The 19,117-nt window shown below is 39.3% G+C and overlaps 2 protein-coding genes across 2 annotated transcripts in view; one reads left to right on the plus strand and one right to left on the minus strand.

Annotated features, from left to right (window-relative positions):
* LOC137625345 (uncharacterized) overlaps nucleotides 1–19,117 on the plus strand; it is a 544,968-nt gene that overhangs the window by 166,882 nt on the left and 358,969 nt on the right. The gene's annotated exons all lie outside the window — the stretch shown is intronic.
* Nucleotides 1–19,117, minus strand: part of LOC137625340 (microtubule-associated protein futsch-like) — a 102,282-nt gene that overhangs the window by 59,447 nt on the left and 23,718 nt on the right. The window contains exons 2-6 of the mRNA XM_068356180.1: nucleotides 18,093–18,302; nucleotides 15,313–15,434; nucleotides 14,642–14,839; nucleotides 14,054–14,207; nucleotides 5,914–6,054 (exon numbers count right to left, since the gene is read on the minus strand). Of these exons, the coding sequence (XP_068212281.1) occupies nucleotides 5,914–6,054; nucleotides 14,054–14,207; nucleotides 14,642–14,839; nucleotides 15,313–15,434; nucleotides 18,093–18,228 (751 nt within the window). The 5' untranslated portion in view covers nucleotides 18,229–18,302. The remainder of the gene's footprint in view (nucleotides 1–5,913; nucleotides 6,055–14,053; nucleotides 14,208–14,641; nucleotides 14,840–15,312; nucleotides 15,435–18,092; nucleotides 18,303–19,117) is intronic.

Genomic DNA, 19,117 nt, shown 5'->3' on the forward strand with positions numbered 1-19,117 from the left:
ACCTTTAGAATTACAATGAAGTTGTAAATAAGCCATAGACATAAAATAATGTTTGCCATGAAATATCAAACTTTGCAAAGAAATTGAGTTTCATAAATACAAACCTCATTAATCTAGCAAGTCATTATATCACTAGATATATTACCTATTTTACCCTTTGCATCTCTTTGTCGATGTCTCACAGGATGTAGATACAGGAGAGGGGGTTCCTAGCCCCCTCGTCCCGTCCCTTTTAGTCGCCTCTTACGACACGCAGGGATAATGTTGGCGCTATTCTAATTGTTTTTATGCCCCTTGTTAGGCTGGGGGGAACGTAGAGAGTAGAGGTCTCCCTTTTTGTTTTTGTTTCATTTGTTGATGTCGGCTACCCCCCAAAATTGGGGGAAGTGCCTTGGTATATGTATGTATGACCCTTTGCATGCCCTCACTATTTGACACTTTATAGGCCCGAGGTTTGTGAAGGAAGACACAAAGTTCGTGGTGGTCTGTCGGAAATGTCCCAGCCTGGCGGTCGTTGGGCCAGGATTCAAGTTCCGCAAGCTCGATAGTTTCTTGTAGTGTCTGCAAACTCACCCTCCATGTTTGGGGGAGCCTATAGGTTTATCTGCCGAGTCATCAGTAGCCACTGCCTGGCCCTCTCTGGTCCTAGCTTGGGTGTAGAGGGGCTTGGGCACTGATTATATGTATACATGGTCAGTCTCTAAGGCCATTGTCCTGCTAGCTCGGGCACTGTCAATGTCCCTTGCCTCTGTCATTCATGAGTAGCCCTCAAACCTTTATATAAAGAAGTGGGAAGGTGAAGTTTTATCTAAAGGGCTTTCAAATCAGTTATGCACTGCATGGCCGGGAACCTGAAAACCTCCCGTCTGCCTGCGTACTTTAATTTCTTGCCAAATACGTGAACAATATATTTTCCCTGCTCGCTATCTTGTGTTTTATGCCTTCCTGTCAATGATTATAGGGGGCAAACCACCTGTTTATGAGTTTTTGGACACCTTTACATAAAGACAATTATGGGGGATCCCAGTGGGAAACCAGGGTTTGTAGGTGGGGAAATGGCCAAAATGAATGATTTGCAGCAATAATAATGGTCAGAAATGGAAAATAAACACAAGATAACCAGATGGAAAAATATATGGTTCATGTAAGTGGCTAGAAATTAAAGTATAATAATTATCTGATTCACTTCACATCCTTCTAAGGGTTTTTGCTCTGCCGTGGCTCGCTACGCTCACAAAACTAACATTATATCATTGCTCCTCTGTTCTGGCAAGCGGTATATGATGTGCTACGCATGCAAGCCCCGCGAGTCATTATCTCAGGGATATTTTTTACTTTAACATGAGCAACAATAGGTAATACTGAACGGAGAACATTGCAACATAATCAATTACCAAAATAGGTGAAATTATACTAAATTTCAAAAATTTAGATTGTACTTCCCTCTTGGAGAGGTCTCTATGTGATGATAGTCATGGTGGAACTGAAGAGGAGGGTGGGAAAAAATGGCTGTTGTAGGACAACATCCGGGAACTTGTGCATAAATATTTGGAAGCTCGTAATTGGTTAAAAAAGCCATGTAATGATTACGTCCTACAAAAACCAGAACGGCTGGCAAAAGCGAATGCAAACAACGCATGCACAGTAACTCCTAATCAGTCTCCCAAAAGTAAACAATGGACAGAGTGAGAAATAGACTTCACATTTTATTTGACCGATACATAAGTTATTATGCCCCATTAAACATATAGATAAAAATGCCAAACTAACCAACACTCGTCTATTTCTTATAGCGGATTCCAGTTTCCCTGGTAAATATAGGATATATTAACCAAAAGAAAAAATAAAAGATGGAGAGTTAAGAGTTAAAAGGCAAGAAGCAATGCCCTTTTTAAGTGGTACCTCCTTACAGAGATCTTTCATAATTGCCTTTTGTACCTTAAAAAGGATATTTTAAACAAGGTACACCTCTCCACCAAGCATGGAACTAAATGAAGAACATATGGCAAGATGTGATTTGATCTAGTTTATGGAATCTGAGCCATACATACTTGGGCTAGGGCAGGGAGGACATTCAATGTTGAAAAGCCACCACGGGAAAAAACTGCAGTTGCGTTATGAAAAGCAGTAAAAGTTAAAAGGCTGGGCTGCAGGAGCAAAGTAGATGGATAAAATTCAGGAGCTGCTACGGGCCGAAGGCACGCCGTAAAGCCATACAGCGTCCCGTGAAACGTGCACGGTATGGACTGATCCCCTAAGGGTTTTGGGGGACATTGGGCTTTCCAAGACTGAGGAAGTATTTTCGAACCACAACTTTCTTCACTTTCCTCATTTTAACTTTCAAGCTTCAATATAAGTTAATTAGGTTTGTCTCTTGTACTTATGTCTAATAATTGAATTAATTACAGGCAGACAAATTATACATTTTGAAATATTATTAGCAAGAAAAATATAATTTCAAATACTATTAATTATCAAAATATAATTCTTTAATTGTTTATTCATTACGCTGCTATATTCCATAGTAGTTATAGCGGTTAATAGGGACATTTTAGTATGCATGTTATACGCTTAAAAGTTTACAGAAAATATGATAAAACTTTTAATAATAGTAATTCAAGTATATCAATATCAAAATAAATATATGAAACCTGAAATAGATTCTAATAAACGCTATGCATCCTTATACATTGTACAAGTGAAAAATGACAGCATGCAAAACCCACGGCCAGCATGCAACATTAACCAAATAATAATAATCCTAAACTTGTAAATAAAAAGTGTAAAATCAGAAACAGCATACACTGACATGCAACTCCAAGAACATGCTAAACGCGACTTAACCCTTTTACCCCCAAAGGACGTACTGGTACATTTCACAAAACTCATCCCTTTACCCCCATGGACGTACCGGTACGTCCTTGCAAAAAAATGCTATAGAAATTTTTTTTTTCATATTTTTGATAATTTTTTGAAAAAATTCAGGCATTTTCCAAGAGAATGAGACCAACCTGACCTCTCTATGACAAAAATTAAGGCTGTTAGAGCAATTTAAGAAAAATATAGTGCAAAATGTGCTGGGGAAAAAATAACCCCTTGGGGGTTAAGGGTTGGAAATTTCCAAAGAGCCTGGGGGTAAAAGGGTTAAAACGTAAAAAAACGAAAGAAAAATAGGAACGTAAAAACTTACAATGAGACTTAGAACCCCGCCACTCGAACCCTCAGCACCAATTTTCAGTAAGGGAGTTTCTCCTTAGCTCTGGGGAGTCTATTGTGAGACAGGCATGGGGAAGAGTGACCGGAGAATCCCGCATCAGATACACTTTTTTTTGTTTTTTTCCATTTCTCAGATAGGCAACTGATTCTCGTATGAAAATCCAAAAGTATTTGAAAAAAAAAATAAAGTAGAGGAAATCATTCAAAATTAACTTTTTGTATTAACATTCCACAGGAAAATTTCCAAATAAAAAATAAGCTTGAATTCTAAATGTAAACATAAAATGGATAAAAAGGAAAAAACTTAAATCGATTTCATATATAATATTCTACCAACAAAATTAGCTTAAGACATATGACTACACTAACCTAATTCATAAGCAAAAATTAACTAAAGTTTCATAAGTGAGATTTCAGCAAAATAGCAAAAAGAAATTAAAAAAAATCTTCATCCAATTATAGTTTCTGTGCTAGACTACACTTTACAGTATTCTCACTTCTATCTTGGTCATAAATTGAGATAGAACACACATCAAAGCTAGAAATATCACACATATAAGAGACATTTATTGAGGATAACTATTCCTATACTAAAGTGATTCAACTTCAAAATTCAGAATACAGTAGTTAAAAAACAGCATAACTCATAAACAGTACAGTATTCTATGGGGGAATCCTTAAATTAATTCTACTACATAGTATAATCTATTGGGCACAAAGAATTAGAATATTCAGGGTCCGAACGCTTATTGACGGTAAGGCAGTGCCAAAACCAATACAGTCTGGGATGTACGCCTACCGCTATGTCTCAAGTCATTTGAAAAATTAAGGGTGAAGAGAAAAGGATTGGATATGAATAAAACATAGAGAGGACAAGAACGTGGAGTAGACCTACAATGCAAGGCCTTAAAACGGAAATGCATAAAGTCAGAGTTATGTAAACCATCACAGAAGAAGTGTTCCTACCTAATCACTTCTATAATTATATTTTCTGGGCTCTGACCTGTGCCGCCCAGTGAAATGCTCCTTTTACATAATTTCTAAGGTAATAACTGTTATGCAAAAGGACCAGTTATTACCTTAGAAATGATGTAAAAGGAGCATTTCACTGGGCGGCACAGGTCTCTCGCCCAGAAATAGATTTTTCCTACGTCAAAATCCCTTAATTACTTCCCTTACCAATATGACTTTTCCGAGCTTCATGGCATATTCAAATTCATAATAGGACCAAGATAAAAACAAGTGCATTCAATTCTTACAGACATAATAAGAAAACCCAAGAAATAGAAAAACAATGTAGCATTTCCCTACGAGCTTAAAAAGCTATGGTCGCATACATGATAAAAAAGATGAACTTTACAAAAAAGCGGAATTACACATTTCATAATTCTGAAAACTTTTTAACAAGTAACCTTACATTTTTCTTAAAACTGAAATCACGATTCTAGGTAACTCATCCCCCTCAACTTTACACTTAACCTAACCCAAAGTGTATTAATTTTGGCAGCGAATACAGACATGCTACATTGTCTTCCCGTCTTTCCAAGAAGAAGCTTTTAAAAAGGGGAAGGAAATACTATACCTGGGAAAAATAACATAACAATAAGATATATCATACTTTAAGAAGCATAGTATCTTCTATCATCCAGTGAAAAGGAAAATAAATAACATAAGAAAAATTGCACAAAGTATTCAATGAGAAAACTATATCCCTAATATTGCTAGCAAGCACAATGAATGCTTTATGATGCTTGTATGCCTGGCATACTCTAGCTTGCAAACTCAAGTGACGTAGTGCAAACAATATTATTTTAAGCCAATAAGATCATGAAAATATAAAAAAAAAAAAAAAATGTACTGTCCAATAATGGATTATACTGTACTGCTAAACCAACTTGGACAGGCAGTGTATAATATATCTATGACATATGACTATACTATTTCATCTTGAGAAATAAAACCTAAAACATTATCTACAAAACTACAGTGTCAGAAAACTTGACATACTGTATGGTACAGTATTTATTCTAAACTTAAACAAGTCTGTATTGCCTTTAACCCTTTTACCCCCAATGGATGTACTGGTACGTTGCACAAAACTCCTTTACCCCCATGGACCTACTGGTACGTCCTTGCAAAAAACTGCTATTTTTTTTTATATCTTTGATAACTTTATGAGAAACTTCAGGCATTTTCCAAAAGAATGAGACCAACCTGACCTCTCTAGGATGAAAATTAAGGCTATTAGAGCAATTTAAAACATATATATATAGCAAAATGTGCTTGAAAAATAAAAATGCCTGGGGGTTAAGGGTTGGAAAGTTCCAAATAGCCTGGGGGTAAAAGGGTTAAAATACAGTTTAATTGAACAGACGATTATAAAGAACGTTCAATAGACTGACATAATACTATAGAATGGCATAAAATAAAGAAGGAAGGATTAAAATAAAATAAGATCCATTAACATCTTGAGGAATAATTTCCAAGTCTTGGTCAAGACCAACAGAAGCTCAGCAATCATCAAGAAATGTATCATGATTAAAACTAACATCAGCACATTCGTTACCACAACAAAGACTTGGCACTACTAAAAGAAGCGACATTTATACACAGTGTCCAAGTTGCTTCTAAATGACAGAGAATCAATCGCAGACAAAACAACCATTTAAGGGATAGAAAGCTTGTCCCCAGAAATACCAGTAAAGCCGGAAAGAGGAAGACTCCGAGCCAATTCTAGTTGAGTGAGACCCGATCGCTCGGCATAAGGGCCTGGTGTGACACTTTCGGGAATGCTCAGAGGGTCGTCCAGAGTCGAGGGCTCACCAACAAGGTCAACAGCTGAAAAGAAAAAAAAAGGAATGACAGAATGTTCTTTGCAAAAAATTTCAAAGATATTTGTTAAATAATAAAGTATCAAAAGGGAATACAATAAATTCTTAAAGTGATTTGTATTTCTCCTGGCTGTACAAACCTAAAGTCCTTTAAAATAAGACTCAGGAGAGAGAGGGGTGGGAAAAGGTAGTAGGTCTACCTTTACAGGACTCAAGTTTGTATAGCTGATAAAAATTACTTTTAAAATCTGTTACTTGTTCCTACGCATACATAAACCTTTAGGCCTTGAAGTTAGAAGACTCGGTTATTAGTGGGAGGAAGAACCTTCATAGAGCCGAAATGGTTAGTATCTCAATCAGATAGGGTAGGAACGAAGTAGTGAGGGTGAGAACGGGTATAAAGAAATGAATTAGCAACAAAAGTGAATATGAAAGTGTTGAGATGGTTTAGCCATGTAGAGAGAATGGAAAATGACTAACTGCTGAAGAAGGTAATGAATGCAAGAGTTGATGGGAGAAGTACAAGAGGAAGGCCAAGGTTTGGGTGGATGGATGGAGTGAGGGAAGCTCTAGGTGATAGGAGGATAGATGTGAGATGCAAGAGCTGTGTTAGAAATAGAAATGAATGGCGAGTAGTTGTGACACAGTTCCGATAGGCCCTGCTGCTTCCTCCGGTCATCTTGGCAACCGCTGAGGTAGCAGCAGTAGGGGATTTGGTATATGAAGCTTCATTTGTGGTAGATAACGAGGAAGGGTGGGCTGTGGCACCCTAGCAGTACCAACCAAACTCGGTTGAATCCCTCGTCAGGATGGGAGAAACTAAGAGAAGAAAAGTCCCCTTTTGTTTTCTTTTATATCGGCTTATCCCCCAAAAGAGAGGTAGATAAGATAGATAATAATAATCATATTTTCGACCAAAATAATAATTTATGCTAAACCATGCAGAAAACACTCAATTTGATGTTTATAGGGATTGCTAACATGAATTTAGAGCACAATTACTGTATTGGCTTGTACTGTAAATAAAATTCATAAAAGCAGCCATTACAGATAAATAAATCACAGAACATCTGGTGGAGACTGTAAAGAAAAAATTACGGGATCTTGTACACTTGAAAGGACTTCAATATTATGAAACCTTAACCCTTTTACCCCCAAAGGACGTACTGGTACGTTTCACAAAACTCATCCCTTTACCCCCATGGACGTACCGGTATGTCCTTGCAAAAATATGCTATAAAAAAATTTTTTTTCATATTTTTGATAATTTTCTTTTTTTAAATTCAGGCATTTTCCAAGAGAATAAGACCAACCTGACCTCTCTATGACAAAAATTAAGGCTGTTAGAGCAATTTAAAAAAAATATACTGCAAAATGTACTGGGAAAAAATGTTATTTTGATTATAAAATAAATTTTTGAATATACTTACCCGGTGATTATATAGCTGCAACTCTGTTGCTCGACAGACAACTCTACGGAAAAACTCGCCAGCGATCGCTACACAGGTTGCGGGTGTGCCCAACAGCGCCATCTGTCGACCAGATACCCAGCTCTCAATGTAAACAAAGACTCAATTTTCTCCTCGTCCCACTGCGTCTCTATTGGGGAGGAAGGGAGGGTCATTTAATTTATAATCACCGGGTAAGTATATTCAAAAATTTATTTTATAATCAAAATAACATTTTTCAATATTTAACTTAGCCGGTGATTATATAGCTGATTCACACCCAGGATGGTGGGTAGAGACCAGTAATATATGTTTACACTTTTATGAGCTAAGAGTTTTTTATTTCATTTTAGAAGTTTTCAAAATAACAAAAACAAAATAAATAGGTACCTGGTAAGGAAGTCGACTTGAACAATTACTCTGCCTTTTAAGTACGTCTTCCTTACGGAGCCTCGCGATCCTCTTAGGATGCTGATCGACCCCTAGGATCTGAAGTATCAAGGGTTGCAACCCATACAACAGGACCTCATCAAACCCCTAATCTAGGCGCTCTCAAGAAATGACTTTGACCACCCGCCAAATCAACCAGGATGCGAAAGGCTTCTTAGCCTTCCGGACAACCCATAAAAAAACAACATTTCAAGAGACAGATTAAAAGGATAAGGAATTAGGGAATTGTAGTGGTTGAGCCCTCACCCACTACTGCACTCGCTGCTACGAATGGTCCCAGTGTGTAGCAGTTCTTGTAAAGAGACTGGACATCTTTCAAGTAAAATGACGCGAACACTGACTTGCTTCTCCAATAGGTTGCGTCCATTATACTTTGCAGAGATATATTTTGCTTAAAGGCCACGGAAGTTGTTACAGCTCTAACTTCGTGCGTCTTCACCTTAAGCAAAGTTCGGTCTTCCTCACTCAGATGTGAATGAGCTTCTCGTATTAACAATCTGATAAAGTCTGACCAAGCATTCTTTGACATAGGCAAGGATGGTTTCTTAACTGAACACCATAAAGCTTCAGATTGGCCTTGTAAAGGTTTAGTACGCTTTGAATAGAACTTAAGAGCTCTAACAGGGCATAAGACTCTTTCTAGTTCATTGCCTACAATCTCCGATAAGCTGGGGATATCGAAAGATTTAGGGCAAGGCCGAGAAGGCAGCTCATTTTTGGCTAGAAAACCAAGTTGTAGCGAACAAGTGGCTTTTTCTGACGAAAATCCGATGTTCTTGCTGAAGGCATGAATCTCACTGACTCTTTTAGCCGAGGCTAAGCATACCAGGAAAAGAGTCTTAAGAGTGAGATCTTTCAGGGAGGCTGATTGTAACAGCTCCAACCTGTCTGACATGAGGAATCTTAGTACCACGTCTAAATTCCATCCAGGGGTAGCCAAACGACGCTCCTTGGTGGTCTCAAAAGACTTAAGGAGGTCTTGCAGATCTTTATGTTTGGAAAGATCTAAGCCTCTATGCCGGAAGACCGATGCCAACATGCTTCTGTAGCCCTTGATAGTGGGAGCTGAAAGGGATCGTCCTTTTCTCAGGTATAAGAGAAAAACAGCTATTTGAGCTACAGAGGTACTGGTCGAGGATACAGAAACTGACTTGCACCAGTCTCGGAAGACTTCCCACTTCGATTGGTAGACTCTAATGGAAGACGCTCTCCTTGCTCTAGCAATCGCACTGGCTGCTTCCTTCGAAAAGCCTCTAGCTCTCGAGAGTCTTTCGATAGTCTGAAGGCAGTCAGACGAAGAGCGTGGAGGCTTTGGAGTACCTTCTTTACGTGTGGCTGACGTAGAAGGTCTACCCTTAAAGGAAGTCTACTGGGAACGTCTACTAACCATCGAAGTATCTCGATGAACCATTCTCTCGCGGGCCAGAGGGAAGCAACTAACGTCAACCTTGTCCCTTCGTGAGAGGCGAACTTCTGCAGTACCTTGTTGACAATCTTGAACGGTGGGAATGCGTAGAGATCCAGATGTGACCAATCTAGGAGGAAAGCATCTATATGTATTGCTGCTGGGTCCGGGACTGGAGAGCAATAGATTGGAAGCCTCTTGGTCAGCGAGGTTGCAAAGAGATCTATGGATGGTTTTACCCCAAGTGGCCCAAAGTCTCTTGTACACATCCTTGTGGAGGGTCCATTCGGTTGGAATTACTTGCCCTTTCCGACTGAGACAATCTGCTATGACGTTCAAGTCGCCTTGGATGAACCTCGTTACTAGGGAGATGTCTTGACCTTTTGACCAGATGAGCAGGTCCCTTGCGATCTCGTACAACGTCAGTGAGTGGGTACCTCCTTGTTTGGAGATGTACGCCAAGGCCGTGGTGATGTCCGAGTTAACTTCCACCACTTTGCCTCGAAGGAGAGACTTGAAGCTTTTCAAGGCCAGATGTACTGCCAACAGCTCCTTGCAGTTGATATGCATGCTCCTCTGACTCGAGTTCCACAGTCCTGAGCATTCCCGACCGTCTAGTGTCGCGCCCCAGCCCACGTCCGATGCGTCCGAGAAGAGAACGTGGTTGGGAGTCTGAACAGCCAGGGGAAGACCCTCTCTTAGGTTGGTATTGTCCTTCCACCAAGTTAGACAAGACTTTATCTTTTCGGAAACCGGGATCGAGACCGCTTTTAGCGTCTTGTCCTTTTTCCAGTGAAAAGCTAGATGGTATTGAAGAGGACGGAGGTGTAGTCTTCCTAGTGACACAAATTGTTCCACGGATGACAGCGTCCCTACCAGACTCATCCACAGCCTGACTGAGCAGCGTTCCTTCTTCAGCATCTTCTGGATGGATAGCAGGGCTTGATCTATTCTGGGGGCTGATCGTCTTGTTGTTCAGCAACGTCCTCATCAGAGGGTTCCTCATCCGAAAACTGATGAGGAAACGGCAACGGAGTGGGCAACGTCTGGCTCGCTGAGTCCAGTCGCACTGGTGCATGCGTGACGGAGCCGGACGCAACATCATGGAACTGCTGCACAGTCTGTGAACTGTCAACAACCATGGATGCCCGAGGAAGCAGAGCGTCAACCCGAGACTGTCTAGACCGTCTGGGTTGTGCAGTCAACACCCTACCGGGTTGCTGAGGTTGACGCACTGCGTCAAAACAAGTCACCTCTGCTGGTTGTTGAACGTCCTGAACGTCAACAACCACCTCCGAGCGTCGCTTAACGTCAACGTGCGGCTGGCAACCCACACTGGGTCGCATCGGTGGAGGAACCACCTCAACTGGCAGACGCGAGTAGGTTACCTCAGCGTCAACAGGGCGCACAACCGACCGGTTGGAAGGTTGTTGGCCAGAAGGTTCGGTAGCAACCTTCTCCGCATTAAAGTCCTCTATCAAGGACGCAAGCTTGGACTGCATGTCTTGCAGCAAAGCCCATTTAGGGTCTACGGGAGCAGGTGCGGCAACAGACGGGGTTAGCGACTGAGGCGGTACCGCTTACCATCCCTGAAAGCCTTGTTATGCATGACAAAATTGTACAGCAAAACTTCAAAGGCTCGAAAACAGCTGTGAAGTTGACCTGTAAAAAACTTGGAGCGTCTCCTGGCCAGGCGCCAGGGAGAGTCTACGAGAATTGAGAAGTCTATCTGGGCAGAGGCATGAACTCCCAAGCCGAGAACTCTCGTGTCATATCAGACTCTCGCTCTATAAACCAGTTTAAAAGAAGGGAAAGCAAAGGCTGTATCCCCCAAACTCCTCCTGGTGAAAAACCAGTCGCCTAGCCAACGTAAAGCTCTCTAGGAGAGCGAGAGAGCACTTGCTTAAAAACAACGGCTTCGAAGTAGCTAGGCCTAGTGTAAGCTCTGACGTTTAGGCGAACGAGGAGCAGCAGTTACAAAAAGATCCGGACAAAGATCCTTAAAAAAATCATCATGATTTAATTAAAGTCCATAGGGGGCTAAGCAGCTTTAGGCTCCTCTCCATCTGACAGAGTCCTCAAGGGAATATCAGTAGGAGGGGGAACAGCAACTTCCTCATCTACAGGAACCTTGACCGATAAAAGCTGAGTCTCAAGCAAGGGAGAGACCTACCGTGGTGGCAATGCTTTACAAGCAGAGTCCACACTCACTGGTGCATTAGTAGCGGACCAGAACGCAACGTCATGTAACTGCTTGACAGTCTGTGAACTGTCAACAACTGAACTGTCAACCACAACAGGTGCGTGAGGACGCACAGCGTCCACTCGAGACTGCTTTGACTGCCTAGACTGAGCAGTCAAAACAACTCTAGAATGCGGAGGTTGACGCACAGCGTCAAAACAAGTCAACTCCGATTGTTAGTGAACGTCTTGAACGTCAACAGGAGCATCAGCAAGTGGCCTAACGTCCAAATGCGGCTGAAAAACCACACGAGACCGCATCGAGTGTGGTTCTAAACAACCTGACTGACGTGACTAAGCTACGCCAACGTCAACAGTAAGCACAACGGAACGTTAGGTTGGCTGAAAGCCAGGATATCGATGAGATAAACGGCTAGACTCAACGGACTAATCGGCAGAATAGTCTTCCATAAGGGAGGCAAGCATATACTGCATGTCTTGCCATACAACCCATTAAGGATCAACGGAAATGGTTGTGGTAAGAGACGAGGGTAACGTCTGTGACCGCAACACTTTGCCAACAAAAAAAGACTCTAGGAGTCTGTGTTACGCTTTTGTTAGGCGGCGAGCAGTTATCCGATGACTGCATAGGGTCAGAGCTGTCCTAATGGTTGTAACCAGGACGCTGGACCTGTCCTGAAAGGACTGACTTTCGCTTAAGGGCTTCGAAACCTTGTGACAGGTTTCTTATGCGAAAAGCCTTCGGATGACGAGGAGAAACAACGTCTCTCTCGTCTTATGGTAGGGGAGATCTTGGTAAGATACACCCGATACCATAGAGGGAAAACGTCTGTTCGTTGATCAAGGCCTCTCGAACCCATAAGTCGTTTGACATTACTTCTCCCCTGGGCTTGGGAGCATGCAAGAGGTCCCGGACTAGGTGAACGACAGGCACGAACAGACGAACCCTCGGACGCAACACTGTAACACTTTGCGCATATCACTTTATCACTTCGATTTTCTGTTTTGCACTTATTTCACTGAAATCGAAACTTTTACTGATTTCTACCTGAAACACGCAATTCTACCCTTCATTAAAAGGAAGTAATTGCGAAATCAGTCGTATAATGCAAGCTCATTAATACCAGCAAAAAACAGAAAACATATTTTAAGATAAAAAATTCAGTGGCTGGGAAAGAGACTAAACACTAGTTCATATACTGTAACTACGTTTTCAATCTCTCACCGCACATAGCCTGGGGACGAGAATAAAAAACTAAAAACATTTTATCCTTCCTCCCCGTACAGCGACTAGGGACGAGAGTAACTCGAGAACAACGTTACCCGCTTGAACGGAACGTTTTCTCTCCTCTCTCTCCCTCCGTCTCTCTCTCTCTCTCTCTTTCTCTCTTGATTTCGCACCTAAGAGAAGAGCCCAATTATATTTCGTCAAAAAAACATGTTATTTGACTAAAGGAAAAAACTGAAAGGTTTTTCAAATAAAAAGTTCCTTTAAAATAGAATTTAAAACATTTAAGCTAAGAAAGAATGAACAAAACGTCAGAATCGATTTACTCTTACTGCAAAGTGAAACCGTGATACACTCTCTCTCTATCGTAACGATAGAGCGCATGTTGAACGTCCTGAACGTCAACAACTGCGTAGCATAAATAAACTAAACGTTAGTTCATCTTTGAAAACAGTACGAAGACTATCAAAGAAATTCTTTCATAAAATATTACATTTAAAAAGTTTTAAATCCTTAGCTCTTTAAAAGCTAATTACGATATAAAGGGCTCAATGTTGATTAACTTCGGTTTCCAAGTTAGGACCGCCTACTCTCAGGAAAGGTCTCATATAAACAAAACATTAAAATTTATTTTTATATGTTTATAATAAATGGAAAGTTAATCGAAGAGGCCTAATAAAGGCGGAGAGATATAAAATATATAGAGGAAAATCTATAACGTGATAAGATAATTACTAAAAGCCTAAACACACTTCCGTCTAAGGGAAGGGTCGGCCATTTAAAAGTGAAAGAAAGTCCATACTCTCTTTGTCACCATAATTAAATCTATCCAAAACGAGTTCAAGATTTAAGATGAAGATAAAACACCTGCATAGCGAAAGCTCAAAACTAGAATATAGTACTTCACCAAATAGATGTGAAAAACTCCAGTTTAGCAACAGCGAGTAAAGTACGTCTTGTCGACACCTCGACAGAGAGAAAATTGAGTCTTTGTTTACATTGAGAGCTGGGTATCTGGTCGACAGATGGCGCTGTTGGGCACACCCGCAACCTGTGTAGCGATCGCTGGCGAGTTTTTCCGTAGAGTTGTCTGTCGAGCAACAGAGTTGCAGCTATATAATCACCGGCTAAGTTAAATATTGAAAAAATAACCCCCCTGGGGATTAAGGGTTTGAAATTTCCAAATAGCCTGGGGGTAAAAGGGTTAAAGAATGCTTAAATCAAATTCATGCCAATATGAATCAAGATTTGACAACTCTATACACATACTCACTCAGTATCTTAGTGATGACAAAATCATCGTCCATCAAGAGGGCGTTATTGAAGAAGGCTTGAACCATCGCTAGGAGTTGGGGCGGAGTAGCCGTGACTATCACGCCGAAAGTGTCTCGGGCTTTCCACGCGTACGGCTGCGACAGATGTTCCACCTGAGCAAACATCATGAATCAAGTCTTGAAAAAGGCAAATCTGGAATACAACCTGCGAAGAAAGCAACTGGTATCCTTAAAGTACTGTGTACTGTCATGTGAAGTATAAAGTTTCCTTGGGAAAAACTGGCGATATCGAGTGTTTGGAAAAAAAAAGCTTAGTTTAACAGAACCATAATTCTACATCACAGCACTTAACTACAGTACGGTAAAAGTTCAAAACTATTATGAAAAAATTTGAAGAAACTGTAAGTAATACAGAGCCATAAGAAAAAACCAAATCTACAAATAATGAGATAAAATTAGCTGATAAAGAATAACCAGGTACTTGAGCTGGATTTGGTATTTTCGTCTGAAAGTTTTAAAACGATATGCGGATAACAAGAAGCAAAGAGCTACTTTGGTAAATAACTATAAAAATGTAAACATCTTACCATGACATGGTGGTCGACCTCCATGTCGGCTTCCTGATCTCGGAAAGAGGCTTCGAGAAGAATGGTGACCGCTCCCGAGACATCGGAACTGCCACCATTCTGTTCGTTATTCTCATCTGTGGACGACGGAACGGATTTGTTGTGTGGGCTGAAGGACGAAGCAAGAAAGAGTGTCCATCGCTTCAGATCTACTTGTTGCTGAAATAAAAATAAATCTATCGTTAGGTATGTACAGTAAAATGTAAAATCACTTGAAGTTATAAAGCATCTCTGAACCCCAAAGCCCTTTTCTTTTATTGCCATATGAGTCAATATTACTCAAATTCATAAAACATTTTCTATAGGACCTTTTCACTACATTACTAATATTTCCAATCATCATTTACATCTGGGTTAAGCAAAATATAGTACAGTACTGTACACAGAAAGCACATTGTATAGTTTGCCATTTTATGTACATCACATAAAATATCTCTGGGTAGCCAATGATACGTCCACTCTGACTTGCATCTGACGTGGTCATTTGTCAATACTAACAGGAAACCAACAATAAGGAATCAACCCTCAAAATAGAAGTACATGTACTGTATGCTGTGAATCCTCACCTTGAGTGACTTTCCACACACGAAAAAATATTAATGCCTACGAAGAGAACTCACAACGTTTCTTACCCTGGGGATAATTATTACAGCTTGTTTGTTGTTATCACGCCATAACATCTGACCAACAGTGCCTTCACTGCTATTCTGACAAAAGGCGGATGTACTGTTGGGCTCGTTCACTGTCACTGATCCTGTGGACGATAAAATAAAAAGCATACATTCTATTCATACTTTGCCGTAATTGGAAGCCATAACTTTTCACCTGTAACTAAGTAAAAATAAAGTTCAATACATAACATTCAAATACAATGAAATGCAATAAAATATCATACATGTACAGAAAAAAAACTATATATAAACCTGGCAAAAACTGTACATGCAATAAATTGCATCTTAATACAAGAATTACTAAATATGTGCAATATTTTGGTACAGTATTCTGGAAGGTGGCCATATCATAGGGGGTAATATTTTTTTATACAAAAAGATGACAATTTAGAGAACTCCTATTAAAAGAATATGATATTTTATTCAAAGGAGGAGTTAAAAAGGACGCCATATTGTCAAAGACATGTTTTATTTCAAACTTTTTACACTGCTATCAACTGTACTGAGAGTCTGCTTCTATTATTCCTTCACAAAGAAATCAACCAGGACAAGATCATATACAAATGGAACTTCAAGACTTTATTATCAAAGTTACTCGATGTTCAAGTCAACTGAAACCCCGCCTTTGATATCAGGGTAAAGAAAGTAACTGAAAAATACCAAAGTTTTTATAAAGTCTGATTAAAAGCAAATCACGTAACTCACTTCACTTGAGGTCTTCCCCCTCTTCATTCAAGCTACAATATCTTTTTATTCCCCTTTTACTTTTAAAGGGATTTAGGCTAGAGTGCAGTTTTTATCAGTGCAGTCAAAGATCCTGCCTTTTTATCTTAAGCTACACTGACCTACTTTGAGCCTGCCATATCATGACTCCAAGAGTTTAGTATTTTCCAAGATTTAACATGATAAAATTGGAATGAAATAAAACAACTCTAATGAGAGAGAGAGAGAGAGAGAGAGAGAGAGAGAGAGAGAGAGAGAGAGAGAGAGAGAGAGAGAGAGAGAGAGAGAGAGAGAGATTGCTGAGTCAGCCATAAATTGACTACCAATTGAGGAAGCCGGCAAAATTTCTACCCTTTGACCTTCCAATAGTCATTAGCCTTGTAACCTTGATTGCATGGAGCTTCAATCCACAAAGTGTTCCACTCCCTTAGACTTATCAATAATCCATGATATGTCAGGTGATCAATAACTCTAGCCATAGGGATCTAAAGGTCATCCCATTCAAACGGCAGAAAACCCCACGGACCGAAGGTTGGATGAGAAGAATGAATAAATGAATACAAAGAATGCATTACATATAACTGGATGTGAAAAACTGCAGGATGATAGGAAGCCTCCTAAGCGAACTGATAACTAAAAGGGCACTCCATGGCAGCTTATTTCTAAACTTTTTGCTCAACCTTGACCTTTGACCTTAACATGTATTAATTGGTGTGGATTTTCATACACTCATATATGAATTAAGTTTGAAGTCTCTGTGACAATGATGTCCAAAATTATGGCTGATTACAAAATTTAATCATTCCCAGATTTCTACATAGCAGTGAATCCCTGCAAGTTTCATTACTCTACGATTAAAATTGTGACCAGGAAGCTGTTCACAAGAAAACTAACAAACACAAACAGGGTAAAACATAAGCTCCATCCAACTTCGTTGGCAGAGGTAACAAGCGTAGGTTCTGTCAATATATCAGGGGAGACATTATTGCATGACTTGTCCTCTACCAGTATAAAAATATCCTAACATTAAATGACAAAAATATTCATAAAACAGACTTTACAAAATACCTAAATTCGACTAATTCACTCTTACTTAAACGAAAGAATAATAAGGCATTGCACATTAAGATTCAGAAATATAGACTTATAAATGATAAAATTTGTACAATAATGATTTTGTACTGTATTATCAATATTGCTCTTAACATGTCTCAGAAATAACTTAAATTCATCAATACAGTACACAGTATTCTCTGTGAAGTCAACTATTATTATCATTATTAGTATCATTATTATCACTAGCTAAGCTACAACCCTAGATGGAGAAACAGGATGCTTTAAGCCCAAGAGAAGCAATAAACAATGAAAATAAAATATTTTAAGAACAGTAACAACATTAAAACAGAACTTTCATATATAAACTATCTAAAAGAGAGATACTGTAAAAATATTTGCTGCAAGTTTTAACTTTTGAAGTTACACCGACTCAACTACCCGATCAGGAAGACTTCTACAAATTGGTTACAGCTGAAATAAAACTTCTAGACCCTGTATAGTATTGAGTTTTATGATGGAGAGGACATGATCATTAGAATTAACTGAATTCCTAGTATTACAAACAGGATGGGTCTGTCCAGGAAAATCTGAATGCAAAGGATGGTCAGAATTACTCTAGACTACGAGACAAACCTGAATTGAATTGAATATAGGATTTAGGCATTAAGCCAAGCACTGGGGCATCAAAGGCCATTCAGCACTATATAACAAAAATCATTCAATCATATCTGTATACTCACACCATTTAGTATCATTTTAACCTTTAATACAAATCGCAACACTTTCATACAATAAAATCTAGATGTGAAATAAATAGGGATTAAAAGGGTAAAATAAATAAATAAATTAATAAAATCAATTATAGCTCGTAATATAACCCAATACTTTGTATAAATTTTCTCAAGTTCAGGGTATTACAGTTTTCCCCCAGTATATCTCTTAAAGGTTTGTCCTGGACGAACCTGAAGAAGAGTCGACGACGTTCTGTATGAGAAGAGTCGACTGTGGTTGCGAAAGGGCCTTGGCCATAAGCATGACAGCCTCGCTGTGCCGCCATCCCCGCAGCATGCGGCACAACAGCCCACACACGGACAACATCTTGGCATTTGTGGATTGGTGTTCGAGGCTCAGTACCTCACTGATAACTCACAATGGCCACTGTTGAAAGAATTCTGAAAGAAATGATTGGTATTTTATATTCAGTCTGTTAATTTTCTGTTGTACAATATCATACACACTGCTAAAATTATAATGCAAATCTCAATACAGAAAGCATAAACTATGCTAGACCCTGCTAAAGGTATGGATTCGTTTTTAGCTTTTCCAAGATAGATTAGTTTGTAATACACATTGTGAATTCATTAGCGAGAAAGGATATCTTAACTAACATATTTCTAATAATCTTTTCAAATACATTACTCTTATGTTTAAAATCCCAATCAAAAGGAAGAATCGTCATTATCTAAATCAGAAACTATGAGTCAAAGGGATCAACAAATTGTCTTTAACATGACCAGGCATCTTGTTCTCATGTTGGCAAAACAGTCAAGAGAATATAAATGTTTACAGTCTGTCATTCATCAATTATAATGTAATTCAACTTTAATTCACAGCAAAATATAATGACAATGCAACCTTTCTTTTTGAGATTTGAACTGCTGACCATTGAATTTCCTAGGCACTATATCCACTCAGTCACTTATGGCATAAAAGAATTGGAACCACCAAAAATTAACCATAAGAGGATCCCATGACACGTTCAGTTCCCGTAGTAATATAGGAAATAATTCCTTCAACATGGTGATAAAACGATCTCCGAGAGATTAAGCTACAGAATCTCAAAATATATGTTGTTAAAATAGTGTGAGAATATTTACAACTGTGCAACTTGAACCTACAAAGTTTCACAATACTGAAAGAAATAAGGAAGCACGAGATGGTGAAACCCAAGGAATTTTGCAACTGAAGGGCTTCATCTCATCGTGTT

The sequence above is a fragment of the Palaemon carinicauda genome, chromosome 32 (assembly GCF_036898095.1).
Source record: "Palaemon carinicauda isolate YSFRI2023 chromosome 32, ASM3689809v2, whole genome shotgun sequence".
In the NCBI taxonomy this organism is placed as follows: domain Eukaryota; kingdom Metazoa; phylum Arthropoda; class Malacostraca; order Decapoda; family Palaemonidae; genus Palaemon; species Palaemon carinicauda.